The following is a 14,019-nucleotide window of genomic DNA, read 5'->3' as shown; positions in this document are numbered from 1 at the left end:
TATGGATACTTTTAGAAATGTCAGAGTCCTCAAAGGACATTGGCATCAACATAAAATGGGGCTTCCTATTGACCAACTGTGAGACTTTAGGCATCAAATTCAAGCACAGCAAGTTAATTGTAATACAAGAGTAGGCTGTGATACAAGTTTAATTTTTTGGTAAGTAGGGGAGTGTTCATATTGGGTATTTTTTTTAAGATTTTATTTACTTATTTGTGAGAGAGAGAGAAAGAGAGCACAAACAAAGCAAGGGCAGAGGGAGAGAGAGAAGCAGACTCCCTGCTGAGCAGGGAGCCTGACATGGAACTCCATCCCAGGACTCTGGGATCATGAGCTGGGCTGAAGGCAGATGCTTAACTGAGTCACACAGACACCCCCATAGTGAGTATTTTATTCCTTCTAATAATTTTGTCTGTTTACAATATTTACATATATAGTTATTTCTAACTGGGTAAGCATCAAAGAAAAAATACATGGAACTTGGAACTTGGCCAAGCGATCTGGCAGAAGGTACTAAAATAATAAATAGAGTGGATTTATTAGCCTAAGTAATAGGATGTATGGTGAGCACAAATCATAACCAGGTAGCAGGTGACCTAGGTGGTCATATATAATAATAAAGGAAGAGAGACAATTCAACACTGTATTTTAAAACATGATTATTCAATGTCCTGAAGAGAGAAGTTAACTACATAACCTAAATCCCTCACTACCAAGAAATGAAAGCCCTAGAATCAAGATTCCCAATAAGGAATACAGCCATTTTAAATAATAAAAACAGAATAAATCAAAATGCCCAAGTGACAAGCCAAAAGATTAGACTTGTCAGCAATGCAAAGCTTAATACACCATAACTGCAAGATACCAAGTGTCAAACATTTATAAGAAGAGGAATTAAAAGTTTACCACACACACACACAAAACAAACAAAAAAACCAAGCTCAGCATGGTGAGTCAGGTTTGAATTACCCCAATCTACTACGCAATCAGACCAGATCGTGTCTAGACCAACATTCATCTGGTCATCTGCTCAATAACCCAGATCCTCTCTTTTTCCCTCATTTCTGGTCAGACTACTGAAACTCAGGAAAGTACTAATACTGAGACATTCAGAACAGATCACATTAAGAATCATATCACACTAGGAAGTTATTAAGTATGGAAATAACAAGACATTACCTAAACCATGGTCTTCATGTCTTAGAATAGGTTGAAATGAATGCACATTAACACATTTTATAATCACTGCTTACATATGTCTTTCACCAGCTGTTTAAAGTGTTATTTCAAAAGACTCATCCATACTAGATTTGAACTCACAGTTTAAAATTTTTCAGAAAATTGAATTAATTTTGGAATTAACATTTATTTATTTATTTTTTTGTTTTTTTTGGAATTAACATTTAAATGCTCAGGAAAATTTGGGGTTCCTTGATTTTTTTCTGGTATGAATTTAATGAAGCAACTCTTTTTTTTTAAAAAAAAGATTTATTTATTCATGAGAGACACACAGAGAGAGAGGCAGAGACATAGGCAAAGGGAGAAGCAGGCTCCATGCAGGGAGCCCAATGTGGTACTCAATCCCAGGTCTCCAGAATCATGCCCTTGGCTGAATGCAGCACTAAATCGCTGAGCCACCGGGGCTGTCCTAATGAAGCAACCCTTAAATGAAGTACATATAGTTTTGGGTATTCTTCACATTTATAAGTGCCTCAGACGATGAAAGATTCTTTATTATTTTAAAAATTCATAATTCAGAAGAGAAAGTCTGTAATTATAGAATCCTAACAGCCCTTGCTAGAATCCAAAAGAAGTGATTTTAAAGAACTTAAGACAAAGCTTGAGTTGTCTATTTCTACCAAACAGTCATCATTCGCTTCGCTTTAAAGACAAATGAATCATAATTTAGTAGGAATTACATTTCCATATTAACCACTTGGGTAGATGCCATGATATATGATTGAGATTACTGTACATTCTCCTTCTAGCCACACACAGGATTTAAGTTGTGTTGAAGGTACATCTCCTAATGATACAAAGAATCTGAAGGACAAAATGTTTGCTCAAGAAAACAGGGAAAACTCAAAAGATCAATACTTCTGAAAGCTACAGTTTAACCTTCAGAAAGTTGCCAGATTTTTTAGGAATACCATGTAATTGTAAGGATACCTCTCAAAGGAGGAAAAGCATTAGTCACATCTAATCTGACACATGAGAATAAACAAAAATATTAGAAAAATCACATGATTTTGGCAAAGCATAATAAATATTCACTACACTTTGCACATCTTGGGTGAAGAAGGAAAAAAGAGTTCATCTAACTTGTTAGCTTTACGAAGGCTACTTTCTGGGCATTTGTTTCTGAGTGAATGGAGGAAGCATTCTCGGGAAGATCCAACCCCCAATTAAAAAAATAATAATAATAAATAAAGGAGAACAAAGCCAAAAAAACAAACAACCCCCCCCCCCCAAAAAAAAACCTAGAAACATCTTTGGGAATACAAGTATTCCATATGCAGCAAAATTAAGCACAATGTCAATTCAGGTGCTGGTATCATGTTGCCTGACATTGATTACACAACTTTTCAAGTCACGAAGATAAACCTGAAATTATAAAACCTGTTGGGGAAGCTGGTAATTCAAAATGGTACTCAATATGGCCAAGAGTTCTGCACATATATAAACACCATGTCGATATCCTGAAGGTGGTATGTGGAGTTGGTGTGATGAAATTTGATCAGTAAGCTTTTCATGATTAAGGTTTTTTTCTCATTTCTTCATCCCAATCAAAATCCAATGCTTCGTCATCTAGTTCTGATAAAGAAAAGAGAGATTTTTTGGAAAGAATCAATCTCTCAGTGGACCCTTCCAGCTGAAAAGTTTTCCTTTTCCTGCCAAGCACTGTAGCCACAGCCCCAGGGGAAGGGCTTGGGCCTCTCTCCCCCAGGTTCTTACTTTCAGGAGGAGGAGGGGATTCTGATTTGGATTCAGAGGGGGAAGTAAAGGAGAAGTTTGCCAATCTGGCTAATGTGCAAGCATGAACTTTGCTGCTTTTGTTATGGCATGAGACCTCTTCCTTTCTGTCTCTTTGACAAGCAAGATGAGAATGCCCAGTCTGGTTCCCAAGCTCGAATTCAGGCTGGGTCACTCTCCCTTCAGGGCCATGTTTGCCTTTCTCTTTTGATCTGTCTTCCTCTGGTGCCTGCTGGGACTTCTCCTTTGCCTTATCCTGTGGCTGATTTGAGCTTCTGCTTCCCGAGGTAGACACCAACTTCTGTGGACCCTTCCCAGGCAGAGCTGCTTCTCTTCTTGTTCTACGGGCAATTCTAGCACTCAGAACTGCTACTTTAGTTGCATGAATCACAGAACTGTGGTCTTCAGGGGAGTGGATCAGTTTTGACTTCTGTTTGAAAGTAAATTTTGCCAGTTTGGCCAATGGGGGACCTGGACTCTCAACACTTTCAAGTTTGGGCTCTTCCAGCTGAACAAGGGATTTTTGCCTCTTTCGTTTGGGAGTCTCCAATGTTCCTTGTGGGCTACATACAGGACTGGACGGAGCATGAGAAGGGCTTGTGGGCTGTAAAGGCACCCTGGCGGGGCTTCTGCACAACTCCTGGGCCCTTGCCTTGCGCAGCTGGTGCAGTTTCCTGGAGACATGATGGATTAGCACTGAGTCCGACTCACCTATAGGTATTGCTGCTTCAGAAACTATTGCTGCCTTTTTTGCCTCTTCACCGTCAACATGGTCTGGCCTCAACGGAGCTTCTGTCTCTCCTGGTGCTGAAAGCTGTCCAGTTTCCAATGCATTCCTTTGGCCTGGCTCCCCCTTTTCTTTACCCTGAGATTTGTTCTTGAAGGTCTGCAAGGCCATTTTTCCTCCAATTGTTTTGGGAGATACAGGAAGAGTGTTTTTAGGTTCAGGCTGATAAGTTGCTATGGAGTCAAACCAATCCATACCGTCATCTTTCCTATTTTTGCACTCAGCTGAATGTTTTCTATTTGTTGATCTACTAGGACCCTGATGGGATAAGGGATTGGGACATGGGCTTCCCTCAGGACTGCTTCCAGTAAAGGATGTCAGCATGCTACAGTTTACTTCCTGTTGTGCTGACCAGATTCTGGACTTTGACGCTTCTCCTGAATCACTTTTTGAGGATCCTGGGTTAGTCTCTACCTCCACTGCCTGTGGCTGGGATTGGTACACACTCTGATTCTGTAACCTGTAGCAGAGATAAATAAGGAAAACACGTATTGAAGATAATTTGCTTTAACCTTTCCATTTGCTTAGTCTCTGAGACGCCATCTAAAGGGCTTGAGTCCAACATAATTCCAAGTAAATACCAAATACAGTCTCTTTACAGCAGCAGGAGAAAATTATCCTTTTTCATCAGTATAGAATCTAAGTGCTCCAATAATCATTCTTAAACCTAGTGAAATAAAGGAAATGAAGTAACAGGTTTGTCTACTTTTTTAGCTCTCACTGCAAGCCCATTTAAATCATTTAAGATTGTTTGAAGGTCAATGTAAAATGCTCATTCTTATCTCTCCTGTTAAACGTTCCGCTACAAGACAGACTTGTAGCTATTTGCACACTGGCCAATCACTGATCAAGTTGTTTCATAACTGGTTTGCAGATCAGAAACAAAGTGGAAGAGCAGAAATTATGATCTCCTCACGTCTCTACCTGAGTACTGAATGTTAGTGCACCTAGAAGTCTCCTTCCTTGGGAGTAGAAACCATAATTCCTCTGTACCACAGCTCATAGTGTCCCTGTGGCATCATGCTCATGGTACTCCTCCCCTAGGCAACTGTAACATCTTTCCTGCAGAGGCAGCCACGTTTCAAAATGTGCTCTGGGTAACTACTCTCTATCAAGTTGACACAGAGGTGAAATCTACTGACCTCCCAGAATGAAGGATCTGATCAGTGATATTTATTTTTAATCTTGGGCAGATTAGAAACATGAAATAATGCCAGATGACCAATTTGTAACAAAGATGATAGTTTCTCAAAAGGAAGTCCTTCAGAAAGCCCTTCCTAACAACCCAGAAATAGCTTCTCAGTGTAAGGGGCAACATGACCCTGTTTCCATGTGTTAAATTTGAAAAGGAACTAAACCAAAAAGAAGATGAGTAAATTATTCTAAAAATCATGTGTACTCATAGAAAAAGGCATAGAAGAAAATACATTAAATTTAAATCAATTTTAAATTTAAATATATTTAAATACATTAAAATGTTACTGGTAGGCCTCTCTGGGAAATAAGATTATAAGTGATTTTTGCTTTCTTAATTTATTACTGTTACTTTCCAAAATATAAGGAACATGTATTACCTCTTATGAACAGGAATAAACCCACAAAAAATTATTATAAAAATACTGGGTTATATTCACTCACTGTAGATTTGGACACATCAATACAGCAAAATCCATATTCACTGTAGTGATAACCAAACAAAAATGAAATAGCTTTCAAAATTACTACTATCTACTATGCTCCATAAAAATGTTCTAAAAGATAGGGAATTTTAGAGGGATAGAATAATTTAGCCCTACCATTTTAGTTTAATTCTGACTTTGGGAATTAAATTCTCTTTGATATAAAATGTCTGCAGTTTTACCAAACCTTCCTAAAATACAGCTTATTTGCATTCTGTTTCCAGGTGGATATGAATGGCCACGATTTGAGGCTGGCCATCACTAGTAAGCATTTTCCAGAAGGAAAGTGTAATAAAAATACAAATAAGTGTTATTACTCATATATCATCCCCTTAAGGGATAAGAACTCTTTCCTAAGGGGATAAACCCATATGCTACTTATATGCTACTTGGACTCTTCTCACATGGTAAGACTGGCTTTAGATGTGTCTTGGAGGTCATTCACTTTCATTTGCAAAGCACCCAGTTTTGTGGCTTTCTTTGAGGATCAACACCCATTATGCCTTTGCATTTCAAAGACATACCAGAAGAAAAGTATATTTTAAGGTAGAATCCTGTTTTTTTTTTTTTTTTTTTTTTTTTTAAGATCATTACCAATTCTTTTTTTCTTTCCCTCCAGGAGGGTCATTTTGAATTTTCTATCACATAACACTGATTCTGAGCTTCATATTCCTTTCCTTCTTGAATCCGGCATATGACAGCTTTTGGTAGTCTACATGACCAGCGGACTGGTCAGTCAAAATGAGCAGCCTCTCCAAAAGCCAAGCCAGCCCCACAGTAGGCCTGAAAAGGCCCAGCTATATCAAATCATAAAAGAACTGAAGGAACAGCTTTCATCTTAACACCATGTTCTGGATCATTAAAGACCCAGGAGACCAAAAGTAAAGTGGGTTGATTTCATACAAAGGGCAAGTTTACTGCAAGCTGGCACCTGGGTGTCAGCAACACAAAGCCAGTCCCCACACTTCCCCAGGAAGGCTGTGCTAGAGTTTTAGGATTTTTGGAGAGAATGCTACTGCATGGAGGCAGCGAGCAAAAGGAGAAAAGCAGAAAAGAGTTATCAAGGTTTTACTTATTCAGTCAACAACCCCATGGCAATCCCCAAATCCTCCTTCAGCAGCTGCTCTGCTTCCACATGCATCCATTTACTAGCTCCCAGCTTGAGAGCAATGCCAACTGCTAGACTCAGGGCATTGCAGGGCCATTTGTGTTGATCACAAAGATACTCATATGGACACCTTTGCCATTGCCCAGTCACGTTTCACAGGTATGCACTCAACATCTAGCTTTTTAAAAGCTCATGTATGCACGGAGCACACAAACATTAAAGCTGGGCAAAAATTCTTTAGGTAATGCACACGCCATGTTCCTTCCCATGTGTCCACGTTTCAACAAATCATTAGAAAGCTGAGTTTTGAAACACTGTTTTTGTCATTCTTGAGTTGTTACCCTGTGGGATGAGAAACAGATTTTCCTCTTTAACAAAATACATCATTCTCATTGGGAATTTTTTTAGTTTATGAAATATGTAAAAATTTAAAAGGCATGAATTTGGGCATGTAGGGAAGGAAAACCATGATGCTGAGGGAGGGTCAAGAACTGTTACTAATGAACCAGGAGGGTACCAGTTATCTCCACTTGTCTAACTTTCGCCACATGCTAGCTTCAGCTGGCCTGAAAGCAGTCTGGGCCTCAGTCTTCTGTGATTTTCTTTCACCAGGGTTACATCATAAAGATCACATATTTATTATGCTTGGAAGAAAGCTTTAAACACATTGAGAATAAAATTAAAATATTAGTAAACTCTAAGATTCTTTTTTTAAAACATTTTATTTATTTATTCATGAGAGACGCAGAGACAGAGAGAGAGAGAGTCAGAGACACGGGCAGAAGGAGAAGCAGGCTCCATGCAGGGAGCCCGATGTGGGACTCGATCCCGGGACTCCAGGATCACACCCTGGGCCTAAGGCAGACGCTCAACCACTGAGCCACCCAGGCATCCCGATAAACTCTAAGATTCTTTATGTAAAATCCCTTGCACATGTCCTCTCCTGGCAAGGAAAAATGATAAAGCCAAATTATGAAAATATTTTGTGTCTGGGTCTGGCTTGGGGTAGATCACTTTCCTGGAGTCCAACTTCCTCCTCCTCAACAGCATTCCCAGCCACCTCTCTGACTAGCAATGCTCTACTTATATTGAGCCAAAGAGAGAAGAGGAAGAAGTAGTGGCAGTAAACAGAATGAAGCCCATTTACTGAGATTTCTTGATTCCATGGAAACTGTTTGTCTCGGGGGTAAACTGGGAATAGCCAACCTTGGTGCTTCTTATATAATTGGGAACCAGTGGTATAAATTTGGTAAATTAATTTATAGCTTGCTATACAGACCATAGGAGCAGCCAGTGTTCTCTATGAGGCTCACCAAGCAGCAAGCCAAGGAAACGTAGCTATGGAAGGTGGTCGCCAAAGATGGTAGCCATCAATTCCTCTATTCCTGTGTGTCTCTGTCACTCCTCCCATCAAGAGGTGGTGTCTACTCCCCCCCATCTTGCATGGGGCCTGACCTTGTGACTTGCTCTGAACTATTAAATGTGGCAGAAATGATGTAGTACCAGTTCTGGCCCAGCTCATATGAGGCCTGGCAGCTTCCATTTTTGTTCTGCTTGAGCCGTAAGCTATTCCCCATTATTAGAGGAAGCCCAGCCAGCCCCGAGCCATTTAAGCCATCCCAGCGAAGGCACCGTCTGTGTGAATGAAGCTATTCAGGATGTTCCAGTTCTACCTGGACTCCCAGTTGAACACAAGAGTGATCCCAGACAACACTATGTGGAGTGCAGATAAGCATTTCCACTGAACCCTCCTGAATTTCTGTCTCTCAGAAAAGTGAGCACTAAAATGGTGGTGGTGGTGTTTTTTGAATGACTGAGCTCTTGGGTAGTTGATTATATAGCAATAGATAACTGAGCCTATCCCCTACAGATAGTACACACAGGTTTTCCACTTAATTTCCACTTCCTTCATTTCACTAAATGTCAAAAGAAGGATTTTCCATTATAAGCCTTTCTTAGATCTCTTTTCTCACCTTTCGAGTCTTCTTAGCTCTTCACTCAAAAGGTTGTGCAGCTCCAGCTTTTCCAGAATAAGTTCGCACTGCCTCTGGTACTGCTCCAGAGGGTTTTCAGGAAAGGAAGTGTGGAGTGCATTCACACCTCCCAGCAGTGCACCTCCCTGAAGGGGTGAGAAAATGGAAAGTACCAGGGAGAGACACCAGGTCAGTCTGCTTGGAGGAAGCACACACTAGAGACCACTGCTCCCAGATGAGCCCTCTCCACTGCCATCTTGGATATTATAATCACCTGGGGCCTGTTTCAAATTTCAGCAGTTCTCAATTCCTGGTCATGAGCACTGCTCCAGGAAGCACATTGTCACTAGTGGGACCATGAGCATCCCTTGGAAATGCTGAGGGAAAAGAGTGAAACCCCCCACTGTACACCAGTGGGCAAAAGCAATGCTACTGATACAAAGGATGTTTCCATGATAATTTTTTCCCCTTTTAAATAGTCTCCTTTGGATATCCAAAATATAATCATTTTTATAACTTCTGATATGATATAAATTGTCTTTTTTCTTACAGGCGTATAATTAGGGTTCAAATATTAGGTGCAAAATACCCTTACCTGCATTGAGGATTCCATTACTGACACTGCTGTAATAGCGTCTTCCAGAGTCACAGTGTCACGAAACATCAGGCGAGCATGAGCTAAGAAAATTACGAAGACAGAAAAATTTTTAATGAGTATTTGAGATGATTATGTAACACTTTATCTGATCCCCCTCAAAAATTATATTTAATGAATGAGCTACTAATAACGAATTCATTTTACTAAAACAAATACAAAAGTCTAGTTTCAACTAGCTTTAAAGTGGTTTCCCTAGTAATGGGCCTAATCTTGCACAGCCCGTGGCAATTTTGGGCATTTATATGAAAAAGTACTCTGGGCTCCAAAAACAAAGGGGTTATAGAAGCATATCTCTAATATTCAACTACTTGTCTTTGCAGTAGTTCTTGTCTTATTATCGGCTCTCAATCCCTAACAAAGTACAATGCATTTGTCTTACAGACCTTTTTATTAAGCATATATTCTGTCGTGATGCACTCAGTCCACGTGGAATGTGTTTTTTTTAGAATTATTTTAACAAGGGCTAAATATAAAAGCCAGTATTAGGGGAAAAGTCTTGAGATGTGCATTAGTTGTATGTATGTATGTAAGGCTCATGCCTTGGGCTGGGCTTTGCTACGGTAGTGGTGGGCTGTGAATGGCAATTAGGAAAAAACAAGAGATGCTCTATGGGAAACAACGCTAATCAAGAAAGTGTTCCATCCAAAATGCTAACAGACGGCCATTGAGAAAGAAACATTAGTAAATAAGGCTTTCTAAATGAAGGATTTCAATAAGATTCCTCTTTCTTAATGATACTACATTCTACTCAATACCCATAATCTGTCCCCAGAAGGATGGAGGTTTGTTCCATAGCTCAAAACCTTCACTTTTTAAGTAACCATGAGCACCTTAGAGATTCTTCTTATTCATCTTTGAATTCATGGTGCCAAACTCCATGCCTTGTACATATTGCACACCCAAGAGAAGTATTATTTGTTGAATGAAATAAACCTTCTGCTAATCGGATCAAGCTTTCCAACAGGCGGATGGTGGTCCGGGCAGCATTCCGGGAATCACTCTGCCTCTGCATCTGGTAGTACCGGAGAAGGACCTGATTACCCACGTCAGACAGTGTGGGCTGTAGATTCCTAATTAGGCAAAAGTAGGTTTTCATCTTTTCCATGCTCCAGAGCTTCTCTGATTTGCTTGGATAACCTGTACATATCAGGTGTTAGGTCAGTAATTTCTAAGAACAGGCAAACACCTTACTTGAAGGGTTCTGATAAAGTTCTTACACTCATTTTTAAAAAGATAACCTCCAGGTTTGTGGCCACTGAAACCTAGATCTGACTCTGCATAGCATATAGTTCAAGAATAAGTAGCTTTAGGATTGAAGTTTAATAAAGGTAAACTTCCTAAAGGTGCTAAAATTACTGATAATAACTCTCATCTGTCCTAGTAATACATAGTATTTGAATAAATCTAATTTAAAGTTTACATTTAGGGGTTTGTTTCATAAATCAGTCCAGTTTTCTTTGTGTACAAGAGGTGAGTGGCAATTATGTATCATGACGTTGCCCCCTTTCATCACAAAGAACATTCTTACCAACTATAATATCATCAGTAGGCCCTTTTCCTTCTGCTCATTATTTTGGGTGCACTAAATGGCTTCCCTTACTGCCTTCTGTGCAAGCGTCTATTGACCGTTAGATACAGTACCTTGGGTATTTACCTAATTTTCTTCAAAGAGAATTTCATTTGGTTATGTCTACTTTTTCTTTGTTACCTTGAATGATTTATCTCCACGTACCTTTGTTTTCTAAGATAAAGGAAGAAATTATACGATCCCAGTCTTCATTCTTGGTATCAAGCAAAACCAGGATCAGGTCAAATCGACTTAAGAGTGGGCTGCCAAGGGCGATGTTCACAGACACAGACTCGTGTGGATCATACTGGCCTTTGGGGTTAGTTGCTGCCAGGATGGTGGTCCTTGTGTTCAGCTTACACACAAGGCTATTAAAAGAGAGGGTACAATTCACTGACTGTTGAGATTAAAATGAAAAACAAAATTAAACTTGTTAATGAAAAGGGGCTGCTCCTGTAGCTTAAAAATTGAGAGAGACTTGTGTGAAAGAGCATGTGGAATGATACAAGGACATATCACAAACATTAAGTTTGAAGGCAGTACGTTTATAGAAGCCTATCCAGAATGGAAGTAACTACTGAATAAACATTTCTAATGCCCCTACAATGAGCAGATCCCTCTACTGGGTGCTAAGAGGTATACAAAATTAACATGGATACTGCTCTGAAAGAGCTTGTAATCTATGAGCTATAATGAAAGACGACTATGGTAAATTCTAGAAGGATAAAATTCCCAGGGGAAGTAAAGATGATGTGTATTCATTTATGTGGATGGAAGAGATAATTAAAGAAACATGATCAAGTAGCTTTTGAACTCCTTCATAACATCTGGACTTCTTTAAGTGAAGGTGTCTATCTATCTATCTACATACAAATATACACACATACATGCACACACATGTATTTGTGAAACTGCAGGTGAGGGGGTAAGGGTAAGGGTGACTTTGGAGAACAGTGAGTAGTTGAAGTAAAAACTTCCTGTGTGGTCACTTCTCTTGATTTTTCTAAAGTTAAAGAAACAAGAGTCAGAACGAGAGAGAGAGAGAACGAGAACAAGAAAGAGACAGAGGGAGAGAAAGAGGGGAAAGGAGAGGGGAAAAGGAAATCAGGAAAAATAAGGATTAATTGGTATCACATTCGTTTGGGTATAGTTGACACACAATGTTACATTAGTTTCAAGTACATAATTTAAGTGATTTGACAAGTTTATACATTATTCCATGTTCACCATAAGTGTACCTATTACCTATTCCATTACATCTCTACTACAATATCATTGACTGTATTCCTTATGCTCTTCTTTTTATTCCTGTGACCTACTCATTTCCAAATTGAACTCATTCCCTCTTCCTTTCACCTATTTTTCACAAACTCCCATCTCTCTCCCCTTTGGCAACCATCAGCTTATTCTTTGTATTTATAGTTATAATTCTGCTTTAGGGCAGCCCAGATGGCTCAGCGGTTTAGCGCCACCTTCAGCCCAGGGCCTGATCCTGGAGACCCGGGATCGAGTCCTGTATCAGGCTCCCTGTGTGGAGCCTGCTTCCCCCTCTGCCTGTATCTCTGCCTCTCTCTCTCTCTCTGTCTCTCATGAATAAATAAATAAAATCTTTAAAAATAATTCTGCTTTAATTTTTTTTAGATTTCGTTTATGAGTGAAATCATATGGTATTTGCCTTTCTCTGACTTGTTTTACTTAGCATAATACTCTAGGTTCATCCATGTTGTCTCAAATGGCATGATCTCATCCTTTTTATGGCTGCGTAATATTCCTGTGTATGTGTATATACACAGATCACATTTTCCTTATCCATTTATCTACTGATGGACAGGACACAGGCTGCTTCCCTATCTCGGCTATTATTTATAAGTAAGGCTTCAATAAACATTAGTGTGCATATATCTTTTTGAATTAGTGTTTCTGAATTACTAGACCATATGGTATTTCTATTTTTAATTTTTTGAGAAACCTCTATACTGTTTTCCACAATAGCTATACCAATTTGCATTCTAACCAACAGTGTATGAGGGTTCCTTTTTTTCTACATCCTCACCAACATTTGTTGTTTCTTTTTTTTATTCTGGCCACTCTAACAGGTGATATTTCGATATAGTTTTGATTTGCATTTCCCTGATCATCGCTGCTGAGCATCTTTTTATGTGTCTGTTGGCCATCTGTATGTCTTCTTTGGAAAAATGTCTATTCAGGTCCAGAAAATCCTAACGCATCTACCCAAAGTACTAGAATAAACAAATAAGTGAAGTGGTAGGATACAAAATTAGTACCATGAAATCTGTAGCTTTTTTATGCACTAAAAAACGAAATTGCAGCAAGAGAAATTTAAAAAACAACACCATTTACAGCTGCATCAAAAAGAGTAAAATACCTGGAAATAAACTTTACCAAAGAGGTAAAAGACCTATACTCTGAAAACTATAAAACACTGATAAAAGAAATTGAAGATGACACAAATGGGAAGATTTTCCATGCTCATGAGTTGGAAGATCAAATACTACTAAAATGTCTACATTACCCAAAGCAATCTATAAATTCAATCCAATCTCTATCAAAATGTCAACATTATTTTTCAGAGAACTAGAACAAATAATAACAAAGAATCACAGAAGACCCCAAATAGTCAAAACAAACCTGAGAAAGAAGGAACAAAAATGGAGGTATCACAATTCTAGATTTCAAGGTATATACTACCAAAGCTGTAGTAATCGAAACTATATAGCACTGACACAAAAATAGACACAAAGATCAATGGAACAAAATAGATTCATAGAAATAATCTATGAATAGAATAGAATCTATAGAATAGATTCCAGAAATAAATTCATGATTACATGGTCAATTCACCTATGACAAAGAAGGCAGGAATACACAATGAAGACAAGATAGTTGTTTTTTTTTTTTCAATAAATGATGCTGCAAAAACTGGACAGCTACATGTAGAAGAGTGAAACTAGAATACTTTCTAAAACCACGCACAAAAATAAAATGGATTAAAGACCTAAACATGAGACCTGTCACCATAAAATCCTAGAAGAGAACACGGGCAGTAATTTCTTTGACATCAGTCATAGCAACATTTTTCTTTCTTTTTTAAAAAATTTTTTATTTATTTTATTTGACAGAGGGAGAGTGAGAGAGCACATGCTTGCGTCAGCAAGGGGCAGAAGGTAAGGAAGAAGGACGATCAGATTCTGTGCTGAGCAACTGAAGTGGGGGGCTCGATCTCAGAACCCTAAGATCATGACCTGAGCTGAAA

At 38.9% G+C, this 14,019-nt stretch overlaps 1 protein-coding gene across 3 annotated transcripts in view; it reads right to left on the bottom strand.

The window, feature by feature from the left end:
- Positions 1-1,468: 1,468 nt before the first annotated feature.
- MCM9 (minichromosome maintenance 9 homologous recombination repair factor) overlaps positions 1,469-14,019 on the bottom strand; it is a 95,409-nt gene continuing 82,858 nt past the window's right edge. The window contains exons 9-13 of one of the 3 annotated variants that reach the window (XR_012002869.1): positions 10,911-11,113; positions 10,009-10,315; positions 9,116-9,198; positions 8,521-8,666; positions 1,469-4,220 (exon numbers count right to left, since the gene is read on the bottom strand). Coding sequence is in view for 2 of the 3 variants with exons in the window: in XM_072765329.1 (XP_072621430.1) it covers positions 2,756-4,220; positions 8,521-8,666; positions 9,116-9,198; positions 10,112-10,315; positions 10,911-11,113 (2,101 nt within the window). In the remaining variant the exon portion in view is untranslated. The remainder of the gene's footprint in view (positions 4,221-8,520; positions 8,667-9,115; positions 9,199-10,008; positions 10,316-10,910; positions 11,114-14,019) is intronic. The other 2 variants (XM_072765329.1, XM_072765323.1) reach the window with 2 other exon arrangements.

The sequence above is a fragment of the Vulpes vulpes genome, chromosome 1, assembly GCF_048418805.1.
Source record: "Vulpes vulpes isolate BD-2025 chromosome 1, VulVul3, whole genome shotgun sequence".
NCBI classification, from domain to species: Eukaryota; Metazoa; Chordata; class Mammalia; order Carnivora; family Canidae; genus Vulpes; species Vulpes vulpes.
This window is presented reverse-complemented; position numbering and strand designations above follow the sequence as displayed.